At 31.5% G+C, this 20,522-nt stretch overlaps 1 protein-coding gene and 1 long non-coding RNA gene across 2 annotated transcripts; one reads left to right on the top strand and one right to left on the bottom strand.

Moving 5' to 3' along the window:
• The first annotated feature begins 13 nt into the window (after positions 1 to 13).
• LOC134250615 (uncharacterized) lies at positions 14 to 979 on the top strand. The gene is made up of 3 exons (XR_009988535.1): positions 14 to 185; positions 659 to 762; positions 901 to 979. It is a non-coding gene; the product is annotated as an uncharacterized LOC134250615 (long non-coding RNA).
• Positions 980 to 3,454: 2,475 nt separating this feature from the next.
• On the bottom strand, positions 3,455 to 20,317 carry LOC134250616 (uncharacterized). The gene is made up of 7 exons (XM_062732973.1): positions 20,290 to 20,317; positions 16,829 to 16,893; positions 16,594 to 16,734; positions 15,459 to 15,569; positions 14,586 to 14,766; positions 7,041 to 7,176; positions 3,455 to 3,638 (listed from the first exon to the last, which is right to left on the bottom strand). Exons 2-7 carry the CDS (start codon positions 16,880 to 16,882, stop codon positions 3,488 to 3,490), a joined length of 774 nt encoding a protein of 257 aa, XP_062588957.1. The 5' UTR covers positions 16,883 to 16,893; positions 20,290 to 20,317; the 3' UTR covers positions 3,455 to 3,487.
• Positions 20,318 to 20,522: the final 205 nt, after the last annotated feature.

Below are 20,522 nucleotides of genomic sequence, written 5' to 3'. Positions count from 1 at the left end.
GTAACCCAAATATGGCACTGTGTATTCGGTTGAAATAGCCAATCATTTCAAATCAAGTTGAGCGGGTCTGCATCGTTATTTTGACGAAGTTTGAAACCAGTGGTAATTTTTTGACACTTCATCTAGATTTAAGAAGATTCTTGCCTGAACAATTGCTCGAACTCCCGGGTTGACATGCTCTAAAGGTTTGTTTACGATTTCCAGCCGTTTTTACTTTCACTTTCAGAGTACATTGTGCATGTTGTGAAAGAATGAAACTAATCAAAGTCACGGAAAACGACGCTTTGTATGTTATTTTCTGCTAGGATATTAGATAAGTACTTTTGATAATTCTGGGATTAAATGTTTATGTGCGTCACTTTATTCTGTTAAGGTGTATGAATCATAGGGGCTTGTCTGCCGGATTGATAAACATGATAAATGTAAAATATTTTAAATTTGTATCTACATTAACCATGTTAACAACACTCTAAAAGTTGCTTTAATAAAGATTTTGATCAGGCAAGAAAAATAATGTTGTAAGAAAAGTACTACACCTATCAGGGACCTATATATACTAACTTATATACATGTACATAAACTCTCAACTTTGAGAGTTTATTTATTTTTATTTATATCATTTTGTATTTTAAACTGTGTCCTTTTTCTTAAAACACAGGTATAGTGAATTCAGTATGCAGATTATTGAAGAGAAAACATCAAGACGGGGCAAGGAAGACAACAAAACATGATTACCCAGATTGAGGATCCCAATGTTCTTTGGTACAAACACATTTTAATAATAAATTTCATGAAATCTGTAACTTGAACAAACATTTACATTATTTAGTGCTTGAATTGTTAGGGAGTCAATATCGTCATATATTTGTGAAAAAAAAATGTTCAATTTCCTTTGTATAGTCTCAAGCTACTCAGCCTACCATGAGAAAATTAAAAGATCTGTCATGAAGAAGAGGCTGGTTCTCAACTTTCATATTATAAATGGCAAGTATTGTTTAGAACTAAATTTAGATTATTCTTGATAAAAAATAACATAAGGGTGTTTGTCAATTCATAGCTATTATTTGTGATTGCACTGTGTATTAATTTTCAAAATCAATTAATTCTCTGGTGACTAAGTACAGCAGTTTGCTTCAAACTCATAATTTTTAAAAAAAAAAATATTGACTATATTTGTCCATATGTACAAAATATTAATCACGGTATGAATTCTATTTCAGCATGATTGTCATTTTCAATTTGAGGGACTCTCACCTAAAGTCCTTTTACTGTTCCATATCAGGAAAAAGGTCATGAGCTGAAACATGCCATTGGGGAAAAAGGTACATATATCCTAAACCATAACTTCAGTATCATTCTGTATACATGTACAGTTAAATTAAATACCGTATAAGTGGAAATGTCCTTTAAAACTGGTAATTTATTTTTAGTGTGATGCTATTTTAGGGACTTTAAAATACACATTTAAGAAACTAATACAAATAAAACGCAATTAATTTTTAGCAATATTTAATTTTAGCCATCTCAACACCCTCGCTAATGATGCCAAAATTAAATCCTCGCTAAAAATTCTAATTATACGGTATGTAGCACAATATTGTTCTCTTTGTAAACTGACAACATTGTAGTCAGGAAATCTATGATTTCTCAATATTTCAGGGATTTATTCTTTGTTTTTGTGTAGTACCCTTAAAAAATACATATTTCTCAAATTTTAATTGATAGGCTTTTTGTAATAAGGGATACATGACCTAACCCATTTATTCTTCATATAATATGTCAATAACAAGAGTTCCACTTATCTTATTAAATTCAAATTTACATTTTTTTGCTTTTTGAGGTTAAAGGTCATGTATGAACTGTTTATTTATTAGTAAGGTTGTGCCTTGTTTTTAGTTTTATTTATCATGGTATTGTGAATTCTGATAACACGAAGCCATTGAAAATATTCATACTTATGCATGGCACTGAAAAAAATACTTTTTTTTTCTTTTAGGAAAAGCATTAGGAAAATGCTTGCATTGGGAGAAAAGTTTTGAAGTCTGAAAAGGGAGGTGTGACAAAAACATTTTGACAGTTGTTGATTTCCACTAAAACCAATATCAACAAGAAAGAGGACATAAAATAGTTTTATGTTGATTCACAACTTTAAATTCAAGAATGAACAGTTGGTTTTATTATAAAACATGTCACATACCAAAAAAAAACATATTTGTAAAATGTACTTTGTCTTTGATATGTATGTAATTTGCAGGATAGGATGTGGGCAACATATACTGCCAAGAATCTTGATGATTTTGATTTTATGTTTGTAAAAAATAATGTTTTGTATTGTAATAAACTAAGTTAAAGTCAGCTTTTTCTTAATATGTATATTAATTATGATGTTTACATTTCCGCAACTTATCAATTTGGAAGGAAAACTTATTCATAATTTGAATAAGGCTTCATTCACTGGAATGGAAAACGGAAATTATTAACTTTTATGGTTATTAAAGATGGTATTTAATTAAATTTAAGGTTTGTAATTATCAGATTGTGGTTATTAAAGATGGTATTTAATTAAATTTAAGGTCTGTAATTATCAGATTTAATATATCCTAAATACTGTGTTTAATGGTTGTAAATATTAACTTTACTTTTTTGTAAAGTCAAGACAATGTGGGACATTACATCATATTTAAGTGCATGTAAAGTTAATGTAAAGGTTACCTTTTTCAACTTTGACTTTTTTCAGAAAAGCCAATTAAAGGCATTGTAAATAATAAATTTACATTATCTTTACTTGTTTTGTAAAGCCAAATTTTCACGCAGTGATAATACGTCATAATGTGCACTTTCATTAATAAACTGTGGGTACTAAGTATACATGTATCAGAAAATCAATTTGAACTTTCCCTGTACATAAAATATAACAACTTATGAATTTTTATAAGCTTATTTGCATAGAAATATCCACATTTAGCCTTAACTCACCTGTGTAATTCTATTTGCTTACGAGAGGCCCTTTACCACGCAGACGTCCTCTGTGTTTACCTTTTTCTAATTTGATGGATATATCACCTAAGTCCAAAGACTCAGTCTATTTAAAAGGACATTCACGGATTAAGATGACTAGAACAATGCCAATATCGCCATGCAATCGCTTAATCTCCATTAAGATTTTATGATATAGTCTTCAGATCGAAATCTAAATACAAATGTTTGTATGTGTGTGAGAGAGTAGACAATAAGGGTGTGAAGGTGTGGGTGCTCAATGCAAATGTAACTTCTTGCAGTATATATGATAAATATATAATATTCTGAAGAAGAAATCGGATCAGCACCAACCATTCTGTCAACAGATCTTATTATTTTTCTTTTGAGAGCCGTGTCATTCAATAAGTAAACGAATCCTCACTCGTTCCTTTACAAATAAATGCAGAAATCATTGAAATCAATGTAACAATTCTATGTTTGTATTAAGATTTACAAAAGATGAGCGTTTCTAATGGACAGCATTACAGACCAAACAATCACTGACTCTGTGTGCGTTTGGACAGCACAAACATGAGTAGAAGACCTGATCGCGAACGTGAGTATTAGTACAACCATTGATCTGCGTTCCCAAGTGATTGCCCTCTAGAACGTTTGTTGTGCTACAAGATAGATGACAATGTATTATTATTATAAAAAGTAAAGAACTTCAATACCATAGATTTTATCTGAAGATATACTTATGCAGTAGTAGTGTAATTCATTAAAAAGCACAAACCTTTCTCAAAATTGTTGCCAACATAGTTTTAAACCTAGCTTTTTCTATTAGTTCTTCATTATAAATTTAATGTTTTTTTATCTTTCCTGAGATTATTTGACCTATTTACTGATCACAAATTTATAGGAACTTTTTGATCAGACATAAGATAAAAAAGATTATATTTCAACAACTGCCTAACAATAGAATGAAAAGGGGGAAACTTATTTATGTGCCCTTAATTGTAAATGTTTTAAAACATATTGAAAATGCACAAAATTGTACATGTCCCCCCCATAACAAGTGTTATGTTTTAAACAATTTTTTGGATCTCCAATAACATTTATTATCAAAGACATGATACTATTTTTTTTTTTTAAAATTTGACAGTCAATAAATGGAATAAATTTCAGTAAAGATGAAAGGGATTTTCATTTAGAAGTACATTGTACGATAGCACAGAAAGGTTCATAAATTGTTTTAAGTGAAAGATATTACAATGGTAATTTGATAAATTCTTATATTTTCCTACAAAAATCTGCACTATTTGTGTTGCTTTAGGTGGGGGGGGTGTATGACGCTATGTGTGAGTGTGTGTGAGGATGAGGGTTAAGGTGTGTGTGTGTGTGTGTGTGCATAATTTATTGCGCTTAACAAAATAGATCAAAAAATCGATTCAAGTATATATACACATGTAACCAACATGGAAAACACGTTTTACAAAATATTTAGAAGTAAAACAATGAGACCAATGTTAGGGCTTTTACGGACATAAATACATGTACCTCGAAATGTATCTTTTTTCTGAGTCTGACTTTCGTTATATTGAATACACTGTACTTAAATATAAAGCATTAATTTAATTTTAATTGGAATAATCTGTATCGTCTAAATTTATAACCGTGAATACATATTTTATTACCAAAGATTGATCATAGGTCCATTAAAAGAAGTTGATATAAATGCTTGGCATGTGTACATTGGTTAACAAGTAAAAAGTATATGTGTGTGTCATGCGAGGAGGGGCAGGGATAGGGTGGAGTGTTTACTTCGTGTGTTTATTATTCTATTACTATGGGCATGCAGAAACAATCCATTATTAGATGGCAAGAGGGAGAGAGAGAGAGAGAGAGAGAGAGAGAGAGAGAGAGAGAGAGAGAGAGAGAAAGAGAGAGAATTTTGATTTGCTTGTCTGCAACGCTGTTGATTTGCATGAAACAGGATCGTAATATTATTGTCAATAAACCCCTTCCCGCTACATATTTACATCTGCCAGTACAAATGAAAAGGTTTTTTTTTTTTAAAAAAAGATTCCTTGCATTTGGCTATAACAAAGCAATAGCACACTGGTCAATAACCCCTTCCTCACCTTCCAACAAGTTAATTAAATCAATATAAGATAAAATTCATTGATTGTAAGAAATTGCATATATCTCTTTTTCCTTTTGTTTTATTTTCTTTTCATTAGCCAATTCTCTATTGAAAATTGTACTAAATCTGACTGAGAAAAAAGTATGTTACTACATTTTGCTTTCTTGCCTTTTGCTTAATCTCTACGCAAAATTTAACAACGCAAAATGTAATTAACTAAAAATCGTATTATAACATTTTGCGTTGATATCGACGCAAAATGTAATAACGCGAAATGTATTAATCCTCAAAAGCGTGTTGTTACATTTTGCGTTATTACATTCTGCGTTGATTTCGACGCAAAATGTAATAACGCAAATTGTAATAATCCAGGTTTATTACATTTCGCGTTGTTTTTACATTTCGCGTTGTAACAAAGCATTATGCCTTCGATATTTATTAAGTTGACCAAGAAAAGAGCGTTTTAAACTCGCATCTGAACCATGAATACACGGTTTACATATCGGGGGTTTGTATTAACTCATGTTTTATATATAATGCACATGTGCAAAGCAATTCATATTGCATGTGCATTTATTCATTAATTCAATTATGTATGGGTTTTTTTGCAGCACACTTCTACAGCTGCATTACATATTTATTCATTTAACCTATAGCTAAGTGTATTGATCTTTTAAATTATTCTATTCCAGAGAGGTCCAGGGTTAGCCTCAGGGTGGTAACTATATTCTGGCCATGGTCATTTTGTATCTTTTAGTTTCATTGATTTTTAGTGTCGTATTATGCTTTTCTATCGGTTTTTGTTTTTCCCTCTAAGTTTTCTTTTTGTTTTTGGTTAATTTCTTGCTTGATTTTGGAAGGTGATGGAAGTGTAGTTTGGTCAGTTTTCGTATCAGACATTTGACATTGAGACATACATTTCCTCTTGCATGGTAAGTAATTCTTTAATACTAATAAGTAATAAGATTCTAATTCTATTAAATGTGAAATCTGTACTTTTTTGCACTTAATTCCTTAAATCACTTTTTCTGGAGTAAATGTTTAGTGAGAGTGAGACTTGAGATATATAGAGTTATGTCTAAATAGTAATACATTGCTGTCTCACTTTTTCATATTTTTAAAGTAAACTTTATTTTATGATTAGTGTAGATATCTACAAAGTTGTTTATTGTTGATTTGTAGATATTGAGTAATTATCCTTTTGCTGTCTTGTGTATGCAGCTTGTATGCTGTTGTACAGCGTATGACCCATTCCCGTTGAATGGTATGCCTGTTAATTGTTTTTATGCCGAACAATAATTCATTATGTATTTACACATTGGAATGATATATTGTAAAGTTTTTATTATGAATATTCATTGATGAAACCAATGGGAGATTTTATTGTGTAATTTTCATATAATTGAATTATCTCCCTTGGATTTTGATAAAGCTTTATTATATATTGATTGCATATTTATATTGAGTAATAGCTTTATAGTTTTTATGCTAAACATTTATAATTTGTTATTTCATCATAGGGTTTTGATGACTACTATCTTATTGATCCATCGTAATAAAAGATACGTCTTGTCAACTTGAACCAACAGCCTTGTTGTCTATCATATAACACCATCACTAGTCTGTTACAGTATGATGGATAAAATATAAATATTGTGGGAAACTTAAACTTACGGATTTTCTTCTAGCCAGTAAAGTCCACCACGTCTTTACCTCATATTACAATTATATTTTTCAAAAATATTGATGATTTGTATGTCAACATAATAATCTGGTATTTTGACTTAAATATGTCATATGTCAACATTATATTGTATGTTATAATCCAACTAACAAACAACTAATATATGCGATATGAATTCTGAAATATTTTTTTTATTATTTATTCTGCTTGTTAATGCATATTTTTTGACAGGTAAAGTAAGCCAATACTTACGTATCACAAAAGTAAAGCCAATCGCATCCATTAGTTAGGGTGTATCCGTAACGCCTCACGGGAGTCACACCTGGATCACACTGTTTATTATTCGGTATTAAAGTCCTCTCTGGACGACTCACTATATCAGTGTCATCTGTATAAGAACACAATTAAATATCTACAAGAATGTAAAGATACATTAACATCAATTCTATATGGAAAAGTACAAATTTGGATCAGGGAAAACACGTGTCTCTGAAAACTTCAAATGAAAAAGTGAATATAACAAAAACTGATTCAACAAAGTAACGAACAAAATAAATGTATATAGAGCACTAAAAGAGGTAGCCGAGGATGTGCAATCTTCTTTCGTCTGGAAATGTACTTTAGGATCTGTTCATTAATCGGAGAGAGTTGCAGTCAATGAAAATTAATTTGTAGATTATATACGCAGAGACATGCTTTTTACTCCATAAGTCGAACTGGGATTTGATTTTAGTAATGATACTCATTGCAACCATTCCAAAGAAGAAATTATTCAAAGAACTTGTGAAACAAATGATTACAAACAAAATTGCATAAAGGGTTCAAGAAAGAAAATGTTCTACCAATCATACTTCTTTACTCATCACTCAAATATTAATAGTAGTAAAGAATAAACATCAGGAGTACTGTGCAACAATATATTCGATCAGATGTGAACACTAAGGAAGTCTAGTGAACTTTCTGTGACGAAAGTACAAATTTTATTTTTGCTTGTACAAAGTATGCAAATGCTAGAAACAATCTTTTTAACCACCTGTTCATGCTTGAAGAATTGGTTACAATTGACACTAGCCTTCTATTATGGGGTGATAGAGATTTGCCTGTATCAATTAATATTAATATTTTTGCTGCTGTCCATAGATTTTTTACTGAAACATGAAGATTTAAATTGATTTGTAATTTAATTGCAGCACTTGAAAATATTTAATTATCATATTTTAATGTATTATTTGCATGACATATTGTTATATTTATGGAGAGGAACTAGTAAGTTGCAAGAACTTGTTTCCAATCCATTTGACTCATTCAATAAAATATGTTCAAAACAAAAACAAAATTTTACCAAAATCAGCAGCGTAAACGTTTTAGAAATTTAAATTTTAAAATATACAAAAAAAACAAGATCAACTTAAATCAAGGATTTGTGGTATATTTTGTTCTTATAGAAGACTCTCAATCAGAGAACTACATTCTTGCAAAATAGCCCTTACAAAAATTACCGATGAATGGTTTAATGAAATGGACCAAGGTGAACTTGTTAGTACTGTTTTTCTTGAATTCAGAAAGCCTTGTCAATCATGTTATTCTACTTACAAAACTTCAATGTTATAACTTTCATGCAATAACTTTACAATGGTTCAGATCATACTTAAGTGAGAGACTTCAAAGTGTCCATCTGTCCAACAAACAATTATCTTATCAGCAAGTCACAGTGACAGTCCAATAGGGATCTATACTAGGTCCTCTTTTGTGTTTATTTTACATAAATGATCTTCCTTTATGCATTAAAAAATCCAAATGAGAACTATTTCCAGATGATGCCACCTTACATGCATTAAGTAAAGATTATTAAACTATTGCAGATGCATTATCAACAGATATAGCTTTTATAGAAAATTGATGTTCTCAAAATAAAATGGCCCTAAATGCTACAAAAATCAAATGCATGTTATTTGGTACACTTCAAATGAGATCACATTTTTCTGAACATGAAATTAATCTATATGTATCAAACAAAAAACTTTATAATGTATCAAATGAAAAACATTCTTGGAGTTTATTAAGATAAATTTTAACAATACGATGTACATATTGACCATGATTGTAAAACACTGTCATGTTAAATTTCTGCCCTCCCTAGAAGTAAAAGTTTCCCCCTATTTAAACACGCAAGCTGTTTTACAATGCATATTTTATGCCTTCAATTGATTATTGCAGCCCGGAGGACCGGGCTACCGTATAAATAGGTTTAAGTGTTGGTGTATGGAAATTGAGTTTGGAGTAGTTATTTAGAATTAAAGGTTTTCAAACATTGAACAGATTCGCATGTATGTTAAGGTTACACTCAAACATTCTACATGCCTATATAATATGACAACATAGTAAGCTATATGACGTGAAGTTTAGAGATAACAATTTCTTAAATCAATATCTAACATTGATTTGAGGTCGTGAAAATGAATCAAAATATGCAGAGACAAAATATAAATGGAATTTCGTCGTTTCTGGGTCTCTGTATTTATCACAGGGTTAAATACCAAACCCGTGACGTCATAACTGTTGATTATGCAGTAGCAGAGTGAAAGAGAAACGTAACGAGAATTCATGGAAACAAACACGAGAAATCGGAGTTTAAAAGCATTTAGAATGAATATCTTGCGTGATTCACGTGGAAATAAAGCTTATGAATAAGGTATGCTCATATATTTCCATTATTTATTCGTTAAATAACAGCAGACAGGGTGTTTACTTGCTGATCAGCCTTTCCTCTGTCGTTTGTAACAAAAAAGATGCAAAAGTCCAACACTATGCTGCACACTTTGAAACTTAATTTTTGTTACTATCTAAAGTACTTAGTCTATTGATTTTGGAAAGTGCTGCTAGAATCGTATGGTTTACGGGATTTGATGCAATTTTTTTTCGATCTTATGATCAAAGTGTAAATATTTTGGGAAGGTTTCGTCCGAAAGTGTTGAATAATTATTTTTATTATACCTCTGTTTATTTTTTCTATATAAAAATAAGACGAATAAACATACTATTTTTTCTAAACAGTCTCTACCGTGAAATAGTTTTTGTGCTATTTGCCCATGGTGAATAGTCCTCAAACTATTCAACGGCAGCATTCGATTTCCCTCGCTTTTCATCTCTGAAAAACTTCTGATTTTACATGGATTGTGACGCGTATATATTATGACGTAACAAAAGTTAAGTCAGAACCGGTATAATATGGAATATCATAATTGTGTGTACCCTGGACTCCCAAAAGTTAAGTCAGCATTGGTATAATAAAACACCTATTTACTGACTATTCGGACAATAGCAAGTTTACCGTCCCCCTCGACAGCAAACTATTTCCCTCGGCTGCGCCTCGGGAAATAGTTTGCTGTCTTGGGGGACGATAAACTTGCTATTGTCCTCATAGCCAGTAAATAGGTGTATACTGTGATAGGACAGTAGAATTCTAGCAGCACTTTTCACGGCACAGAGATGTTTTTACATAACTATTATTACAAATTGAAATTAATTATCCTCGGGGTAGTGTTGAACTTTTCTTTTTTTTTTATTAAGGCATTTTTTCTAATTATAGATGTCACGTGGTGACGTCGTGATGAAGTGTTTCCTTTAGTATAAGTCCCATTGCAGTCTATAGTATGCATAATGATAGCAAAATTTTTTTCCATGACTTTTCCGATTTATTAGTGTTACATATTATAAAAAAAAGTCTAAATTCGCCGAATTTTGATCTGTGTGCTGCCTTAACTAACCCGTGTTGTTAATCAGAAGTTCTTTCCGTTTATAAATTACGAGATACATCATATATTTACGTCCATTAAGTGAATCTGTAAAAATATATATGTTTTCATATTCAATTTATAAAGCTGCTTATCATTTACTATCGGTAAAATGACAGCTCCCTTTTTTTTTTAGAGCATCGAACTTTACTTCTCGCATAAAAACGTACTCTGTACAGTTCGTTTTGATATTCAAAATTGAAAATTAAAACATTTCATTGTGTACTTTATATATTTAACGGGCGACAATTGATAGTTACATTATTGTTTCTTGTTGTTTATCTGTTTGGGGTAATACATCTCACTCAAATCTTGACAGAGTATATAAGCGTCAAAGAATAGCTGCAAGATGTAATTTAGATGCTCTTCCTGAAGCGCCCTCACAAGTTTTCTTTGAAAAACAACATTGGCTCACAGAGTATGACCAACTTATTGTAAATAAATATGTTTTGTTATATAAATCATTGTTCAACTCTACCCTACTTATGTAAATAGTATGTTTGACGTCCAGTGTAATAATCGACACGATCTTCGATCTGAATCTAATTTAGACTTGTATGTACCAACTCGTAACTGTAAACTCTTTGAGAACTCCTTTCAATACTCTTGTGCTATCTTATGGAATAAGAATCTTTACTTGCACATATAAAAATGTCTCAAACACAGAATGTTTTCAAGCATCAAGTCAAAATATTTTTAAAACAATGTCGAAATAACTTATGATTATTTATTGATTGTGTATGCTTGTATATGTATGTATATTGATTTTTGTCTGTATAAGGCCCTGGCGAAAAAAATGCGTTCACTAATCGGGTTACCTTTCAAAAAATTATTATTATTATCATTATTATTATTACTGACAAAGGCTTTATCCAAAAAAATGGAAACCTTAAATTTCCTAACATTTTAATTAGGCATTTGAAAAATATAATATCAAAGCATTCTGAACTCCGAATTTTAAATTAAAACAAGCTTGAGTCTCTAATAGACAATATGAATGCAGTTCTTAAAAATAAGGTTCTCCAACTGATATGAAGCAAAGAACGAGTGCACTTATGGGCCCCGATAAAATGGGAAAAAATAAACAATCAAATTAAGCACAATTTTTCATCTAAAATCATTAATTGATATCTAAACCATACGATTCAACAAATTCTACCGCTGAAATCCACGAATACACCACGAAAAAGCTGTACAATGTGGTATGGGTCAGCCGACATTAGCAATTTTCTATAGTAAATCGAGAACGGTCATTCATTTCAAAGCCTTTGTAAACTATGAGCCTAACGTTGTGCAAACGTGTGCGAATGATAAAAGACGCATTTCACATTCATAAAACTTGTGTGAAAGTATGAAATTTGCACATGATTAGGCTTGTACTTAAAATATTAAAAATACATAAAAAGTACAATGTTTTCCCTATAGCAAGTGAGAGCTATTTACCTGTATGACCTATGTTGAACCCACTTGTGGAATAAATTATTTAAAATACTGATAGTCACGTGAGTTTTACCCAGGTAAACATTCCTCATAAGTGTTCACTGTAAAACATAAGCAGGTTTTGTTTCAGTAAGTCAAAGTCGTACCGCTTAGAGATGTTTGTATGTATTTGTTTTTAAGAACACGGGAGGGTAAGGAGATCTAAGTGTCGTTCATAAAGTGTCAAACAATTTTAACCTTCATGCAAGACAATGAAACATATTGAAAGCCACCTATAACACTCCTTTTTAATTTCAAACTCAATGAAACTATTATTGTAATTTTTCAAATGCAAGAGTACCAATCTCTTAGTTTAATCATTTTAGGTACAGGCAACTACACAACTTCATTCCATATTTTTAAAAACAGGTTTGGCGCAAGAAATTATATCATTCCGCAAACGCGCCCGACTATGATCCACCATTGTGGATTGTTCAAGTATCGATTTAAATATCAATTCCTTTGATTTACATAAACGAAATTAAAAGAAGGTTCGGTACGACTTTTTCGAGTTTATAGGATATCCATAGGCTTTTCCAAATATCCACTTGTTTCAAATCAATGCTGATTTAAGTGGCACTTAACATGCTTTTTGATTAGAAATATCCACTGGTATCTAGCTGTTACCAATAGAGAAGGATTTGGTTATATATTCTGAAGTAAAATAGCACACAAAAAAGGGCCCCTTAAGTATTGCTTAAGTGCACTTGTCCGTACAAAATCTCATGCGTGAAAAAACCCACCTGATATTGGCTTCTATTTGACGTTTAGAAATATCGATAACGTATTGTCAAGTAAGGAAACTGTCAAGTTTGTGAGAGTTATTGATGCGTAAATCACACAGATTTATCCAGTAGGCACATTTCATGAAGCGCGCTAGTTACATGTATTTCGTGAAATGCTGTAACGGTTGATTTTGCGCATATTAAAAGAACGCAAAATGCGCACCATACTTTTTAACCGATAATCTATTTATAGAGTTTCTGTCCTTGCGCAAGGTATTTAATTTTATTTAGAGATTAAATTATTGAAAACTTTATAAAGATTCTTTTTGAATATTAATCTGGTTGTTTTCTACCTTTTTTTTATTAATTTTCAGTGCGATGATTTGAAGTTATAAAATTATTATTTTGTTGAGTAAACCTCCAAGATTTAAACTGGTTCTTAAAGTAATTTATTTATACTCAGTGTGCTGAATGGAACGTGTTCGAGTTTGAGAGTGATGCGTATTACGGTAAGAATTGTGTTAATCTAGTGTTTAATTTAACTTGAATTACTATGAATATTATATCTTTTTATTGTTTATATGATAAATACCGGTATATTGTTTGTTTCAATGTAGAGACCACACACACAGTGTAAAACATTTCATGTTTGAGTGACCGGGTGTGGCATCGCCATATTTTGGTGATATGCTGATTAATTACTTTATTTTTGTTTGTGTATTCTATTGGTAATGTGTGTATATATTTTTGTTTGTTTGTAGCTCATTGCCAATTTGATAATTTGATTAAAATATAAGAACCGTAAAAAAGAACTTGACTTTACTCGTAACATGTGTTGGCGCTTCTTGAAAAATATGCCGCCACGTACGTCTTTGTGATTTTCTTCAAACTTAAAAACAATCCTTTTTTGTTTTTATTCAGTTTACATTTACTAGCATTAACATATACTTGATGTTTGACTTTCTTCTCTGCAATATTGTTACAAATTTTGTCACGGTCTAATTAGCCACGGCGTTACGTCACCCTTATGCAAATCACTCCATGTATGTTCTATGCGTGAGTATACGCAAAAATGGCATTTAAATCAGCTTCGCAGTTTGTGCAGTAGAAAAACACAACAAATGTGAATATTCAGTGATGATTATTTCATTTTTGATATCGATGAAAGAAATGAAGATAACGAACATTATTAAATATCAAAGTCCATGAGACAATGCTAAATAAGAGCAAAGCAAACACGGACCCCCGAAACATCAGAGGTAGGATTATGTGTCATGGAGGAGTGAGCACACTTTTAATGATCGGAAAATAACGTCAAAATTTGTGGTCAATTCAAAGTATAAATAATGCACTAAAAATGAGTATGAAAAACGCCAGTCATCATTAAGCAAATGATATTGCATTTGCCGATAAGGCATTGTAATGACCAGAAAACGTACAAAAGGATGACTTTAAACGATACCATATACATGTTTTCCGCTGAACGTGGAACAAATCTAGCCAAAAAGTCTAAAAAATCAGTTTCATATTAAGATATTTAACCTGAAAAAGACACTGAGGTAATGTAACACCCAAAGTATTTGACATGACAAACGGCGTGACTTTAAGTTTTCATATGTCTATATTTCTTACTTATGCAGCAATATACTTTTATAACCTGATTATAGCTCTCAGTTGATTCGGTACGCAAGAACATGCTTTAGGTATGAACATTTTTTGACAAAAAATTGCTAAATGAATATCAGCAGTCTCGTTGAAAGTCATTATATATCATCAAATATAATTTGTAAAAGAATTACCTTCTAAAATCAAAGCGTCATCTTCTATCTTTTTTAATTGAAATATGGGATATCCGTAAGAATGTAAAAACTGTCTCATTCTAGTACTGAACTCAGAGAGAGATTGTACAGCAGCAGATTTATACCACCGTTGGTGAAGGGTATGGGTGTGCTCGGAATCCATGCCTATCACATCAGTATTCTAAAAAAAAAAAACCAAAGTCTTTGGATTATTTTGCTTAATCAAAGTATCAGAAATAGATGACATTTCAAAAAAACATAATTGATTAATCTCTGTATCCATGCTATTATCTTTTGAGATACAGATGCAATTGAAAGTTGAGGGTTTAACAAAACGTGATAAATATCACAAATACATAAGAAGACAGATTCTTGACAGGTTAACAACATAACAGTGGAAACTCCAGAGTTTTGATCATGTCCCTATGGGAAGTAATCATGCAGACAGCGTACTTCATGTTTTTTGATAGACTGTGTCAAAATAAAAAAAGGAAAGCCCTTACAAATGGCTAAAAACAAAATACACCCTATCAAAATTTGTATTTGCAACATTGTCATAAGAATGAAAAAAAAATGAACACGCTCTTTTTTTTTCAAATGCTGTTTACCCTATAACTAATAATACAAAGAATACCCTTATAAGAAATGATTTACTACATGCACCTGAAAATCTAAATTTCTGATTTTATGCTTTTAATCTTTATTCCGATGCCGTTTTATAATCAGATGAATTCTATCGAAAGTAGCATCATGCTTATGTAAGTATATAAGTTCATCATTGCCATTGAAAACGAGGAAAGTACACATACTTAGTTCGAGTATAAAAACAAAACTTATGAAAAAAGTTCACAAGTTGCAATAAAAATATATTACCCAAACATGAGCAAAACTTTCCATCATTTGACCAGCATTTGGATAATGTGTCCGGTTTAATTCAGAAACGAAGCATTCTTTCTTTTGTGGCATACAGAATGCCTGTACATTCTGTAAAGAAAAGAAAATAACAGGCCTAACATATGTTGGATTACATTTTTTATCAATGGGAAAAAGGTATTTGATAGTTGATATATAGCAAAACTTATCAATTTTATGATGGGATATATTTTGCAGATTGCTGGAATAAAAAAAAAATATGGTATCTGAAATATGACAGACTATCCATTATTGATATAGAAAATCCATTTTTATCTTTAACTGTTCTATAACACCTGATCCCACCTCTGATGTTTTAGAGGTCTGTGTTTGCTCTGCTACTAATTTTTTTTGTTTTTTTTACTTTTGATTTTGAATAGACGAATTTCACATTCCTAAGAGTTATCTCCCGTTGTCGGCGTAAAACTCATTTTTCCCACTTTGTCCTTTGTAAGTTACCTGTTAATATTTTTAAATGTCAAATGTTTTAGGACAAATTCAATCTGTACCTGTATTGCCAGAGTATGGGGCAACATGAAAAACATAATGAGCATATTGAAATAGATTTTGTTTCTAGGATACTGACCCATAAAATTGGTGAGGTTATATAGGGAAAACGTCGTCTTACGCCGGTTGACCCCGGATTGACCCCGCAAAGGGGAATAACTTTTGTAAATGTGAAAGTCGTCTATACAGTACGTTATCTCCATGTGTTTCATTGGAGCATCTTTTCATTCAGATCATTCTCTTTGTAATCAAGTCTTAAAAAATCAATAATACTGACATATAGTACCTTGTATTGTACATTTTCATTCAGATCATTCTCTTTGTTATCAAGTCTTAAAAAATCAATAATACTGACATATAGTACCTTGTATTGTACATGTGAAAAATGAAAAAAAAAATGACAAGCCATGAACAAACGTGATATTACTTCACTAAGATGATATGTTTTCATTTTCAAAAGAAATATTTCCGGCAACTAAATTGTTTATCTGGCATGAAGATGGTCAACACAAGCAATTACATATATATCTTAATTAAAAGTTTATGAATGTGTACATGCAATAATGGACCAACTTAAATATATACTAACGTTTTTAAAATCCTGAATTTTAAACGTTTCTAAAACATTGTTGTGGGCTGGAGTATGGAATTCTACAACGTCCTCAATAAGATTCGTTGATATTTCCTGGTTAAAAATTGCACTTTTTTCTCGAATAGGTATGTAGAAAGACTAAATAAGATAACAAAAAAATACATGCAGTAAAATAAACTATATAAGGATCGATAACTTTTTGGGATCAATGTCACATTTAAAAAAAACTTACTGAGGTATGTGCATTCGTAGAAGCAAAGGCACAAATTATTATAAACAGAATCATCCTATGTAGTTCTGGAAACAAAATACTTCATAATTATTTATGGGAATATACATAACAATTTCATTTTAAATATTCTAATCATGAATAAATGTTGGCCCTTTGTTAAAATGTCTGATGGCTCATTATTGTGCCAACGTAATTTCTTATTGTGAGCCAACTACATGTAACAGTAAACAAAGAAATTATATTTGCAATTGGTTAGTTACGGTTGCTCAAAGTTGAACCTTTGTTTAATGATTAGTCCGATAATATCAGTTTATTATCCAAAAGCTTCTTTCTGTTGGCCAGTAATTGGATGAAAAATATGGAGATAATGAACAGTATTCAAATTCATAGGCCCATAAAACAATAAAATATAGCAGCATTGTAAAAACGGACCCCTTAAACATCCCCTGCCGACCTCCATACCCTTTACCGTGCTCTTTGTCATGATCTGGAAATAACGGAAAATCCGTCGTCAATTCAGTAAATAAATAACGGACTAAAATTAGTATGAGACACGTCAGTGAGCATTTGACTCTACATGTATGATAAATTGTTATTTGCTGACAAGGTCATAGTATTGACCATAGCACATATATCTGCAAAAAACTTACATCCATGTTTAAAACAGTTGCATTATTAATTCTTGAAAATACGTTTTTAAATGACTGAAACCTTTCCTATTTATGATTTTAAAATGATTCACACTTTAATCTGCATTCACAAAAAACTTCATATATGTTCATTGAAAACAATAAAAATTGATTGAATGGAAAATTATTTTATAAATGTATATATACAGTACCGACCGAACACAACCTAACAGAAAGCGAACCAGAGCACCCGGGGTTCGCTCTCTTGGTCCGCTTCGGGCTCGCTCGGGGTCCGCTAAGACTGATCCCTAGCCAACCCGGAGGGGACCGAACGCGCACCCGTAGAGTACTCAGAGGTAACGCGAAGCGGTCCCAGACAGCAAACCTCGAATTCAGTAGCGGTCCAAGGAAGCAAACACGCGTTCAGTATCGCTTTACAGAGCTGTCAGTCAGGATTAGCGATTAACAATTCAATGCGCCAGCCAATTAAAATGGCATATTGATCTGTCGAATGGGATAAGCGATCAAATATCTTTTGATATTATTCAAAATAAATCCAAACAATGTACAAACAAGCAAATCGTGTAAATGTACAGTGAAAAAATATCTTGTTGCAGTATAATTATATATGCGTGTCCTCATTAATTCATTTTATTTCCATTATCTCAATTTCTTAACATCATTCAAAATTCACATCAAAATTATTAATCTTCTGAATTAATTGGGGCATGAACAAATTCAATGTATATCGTCCTGAATATCATTTGGAAAAAAAAAGTTGCATCAGGCCCTTAGATAAAAATTTAAGTACTGGATGGGGAGGACGACTCATAGAAATTTAACCAAAAAACCCACCAGGCTTTATTATTAAAATCTACTCTAATGATTAAAGTTTAAAGTTATGATCTTTTTGATATTTTTTCCTTTTTTTTCCTGTATTAATTATATTGAGATATCGAAAACATTTTTGTAAAATATTTAAAATTTCATTAATATGTGTGTGTGTGTGTGTATGTGAAAGAGGGTTAGAGGGTGTGTGTGTGAGTGTTAAGTGGCGATGGGGGGGGGGGGGGGGTTACTAATGTTTTCTTATTAAGAGAACAATTATTTGTCATTCTATATTTTTCATTCTGATTAAATTCATACTCGCTCCATAATTCTAAGCGTAATTAATATCTGGTATAATCAATTTTATATAGAAAATATCCAGATAATATCTATAACGAAATTGCAATTTGAACTACTAATTGAAATCTAAATATAAAAGATGTACAATAGGTAAATCTATAGGTTAGATAGCTTTATTCAAGCGTTTGTCAAACAGGTAAAATACATGCTAGCAAAACGTAAAGAATAATTTATTTTATTTTAATTTATATATATATTGCATGAAATTGAAAGGTATTTTGTTAAGATGTTTCGTTATTTATTAAGTGTAAAGCGATCCAAGAAAGCAATCTCCGGGTTCGCTATAACGGATCCTGAACTGACCCCAAGCTAACCAAGAACACACCCAAGATGCACAACAAGCGGTCCCAAAATATCTGATAGCGAACCTGAAGTGGACCCCGAGCGAACCCGCGAAGCAAACCCACAGTCTGCTTCAGGTTCGCTCTGGTGTTAAGTTGTATCCGGTCGGTACTGTATCAATTTAATCAGACTCTATAAATATCCGATCTTTAAACACTCATACAAATTAATAGTCATGCAATCATCACATCAACACTGGGCAAACATAGTGCTACCTACTTGAATATGTATACTTTAAACCAACTTTTTTTCGCGTGGGGGAAATTTTCGCAAAGTTCGCGAGAGGCTGGTCTTCGCGAATATTTCTCGTCGCGAACCGGTCCTTATGGTATATTTTTCTATTTAAAACAGATGCAAAAGGCTTGATCGCGAAAATTAATCGTCGCGAACTAGTTTCTCCCTGGTAAATCGCGAAATAAAGTCATCGCGAATAAAAGTTGGTTAACAGTATTCATTAAGGTTGCATTGCAAACATTGGACTAGCGCTGGGCCAACATCAAAGTCACTACTTTCTTCGAAAATAAAGTGAATAGAAGTTGGTTTAGTTGAGTCAATGTTGGGCAATCATATGAATACCATGGTCAAGAATGTTTACATGGTAACATTGTTACAAAGTTTGCCAAACGTGGTCCAGCTAACGTCAACCATTTTTTTCCAATGTTTTCCGATCCGCAAGTGAGTTAAGGTCAGATATTGGCGCTTCTTCTCAAATTAGGTAGTTAAATGTATAATTTTTATATTTTATAAACAGAGATCATTTATATAGTTTTTTTCTTATTCATACTAAGTATCAACGGTATGTTAAAGCTACTTTATTGCGAGTTTTTACCCTGCATCAACCCTGTATCAACTTACAACTGTTCGTATAGTAACTTAACATTTGTAGTGTTGACATTTTTGCAGCAATTTTCTAAATCCATGGAATATTCAACGTCTCTTTATTTCTTCTTACTGTAAAACATCGGCATACGGTGACGTCTTCATATTGTAGTTGTAAATCATAGAATCGCGTTTTAGTAAACTATAGTTTAGTACAGTTTTGGATAATAAAATATAGTTTAAAAAGAACCTTTAGGTTAGGGTGGCTAAATTTAGATGCCATGAGTTCAAAAACCTTAAAATTACCAAAACCATTGTCTTAACTAATAACTAATCATAAAAAGAAATTGCGATATATTCGTAACTGTTCTTAACATACAAGGTTTTACAGAAATGAACAGCTCTGATAAATGTGATTTGTTTTGATGATATCAAGAAGATATGTACTTTCACTGATCTTTTAACATGTAGTCAAGATCTTACCTAATAAGTTCAATAGAGTTCTAACAATGAAGTAGACATTTCTTTATTTATACATTTCGTTCTGATAAGAAGATCCAATGATTTTCTTACTGTCAGTACTTCCTGCAGTTGTCAAAATTCACATCATATTTTCAAAATTCTATAAATCTACCTTGTATGTTTGCTCACGCATTTCATTGACCTTAAATATCGCTAAGATAAAAATAAGTCGTTTTAGAATACGCACGCTAACT

The sequence above is a fragment of the Saccostrea cucullata genome, unplaced genomic scaffold (assembly GCF_032062105.1).
Source record: "Saccostrea cucullata isolate Sc308-1 unplaced genomic scaffold, CSIRO_AGI_Scuc_v1 ctg1747, whole genome shotgun sequence".
Lineage (NCBI taxonomy): Eukaryota > Metazoa > Mollusca > Bivalvia > Ostreida > Ostreidae > Saccostrea > Saccostrea cuccullata.
The sequence above is the reverse complement of the archived record's forward strand: the minus strand, read 5'-3'. Positions and strand labels throughout refer to the sequence as shown.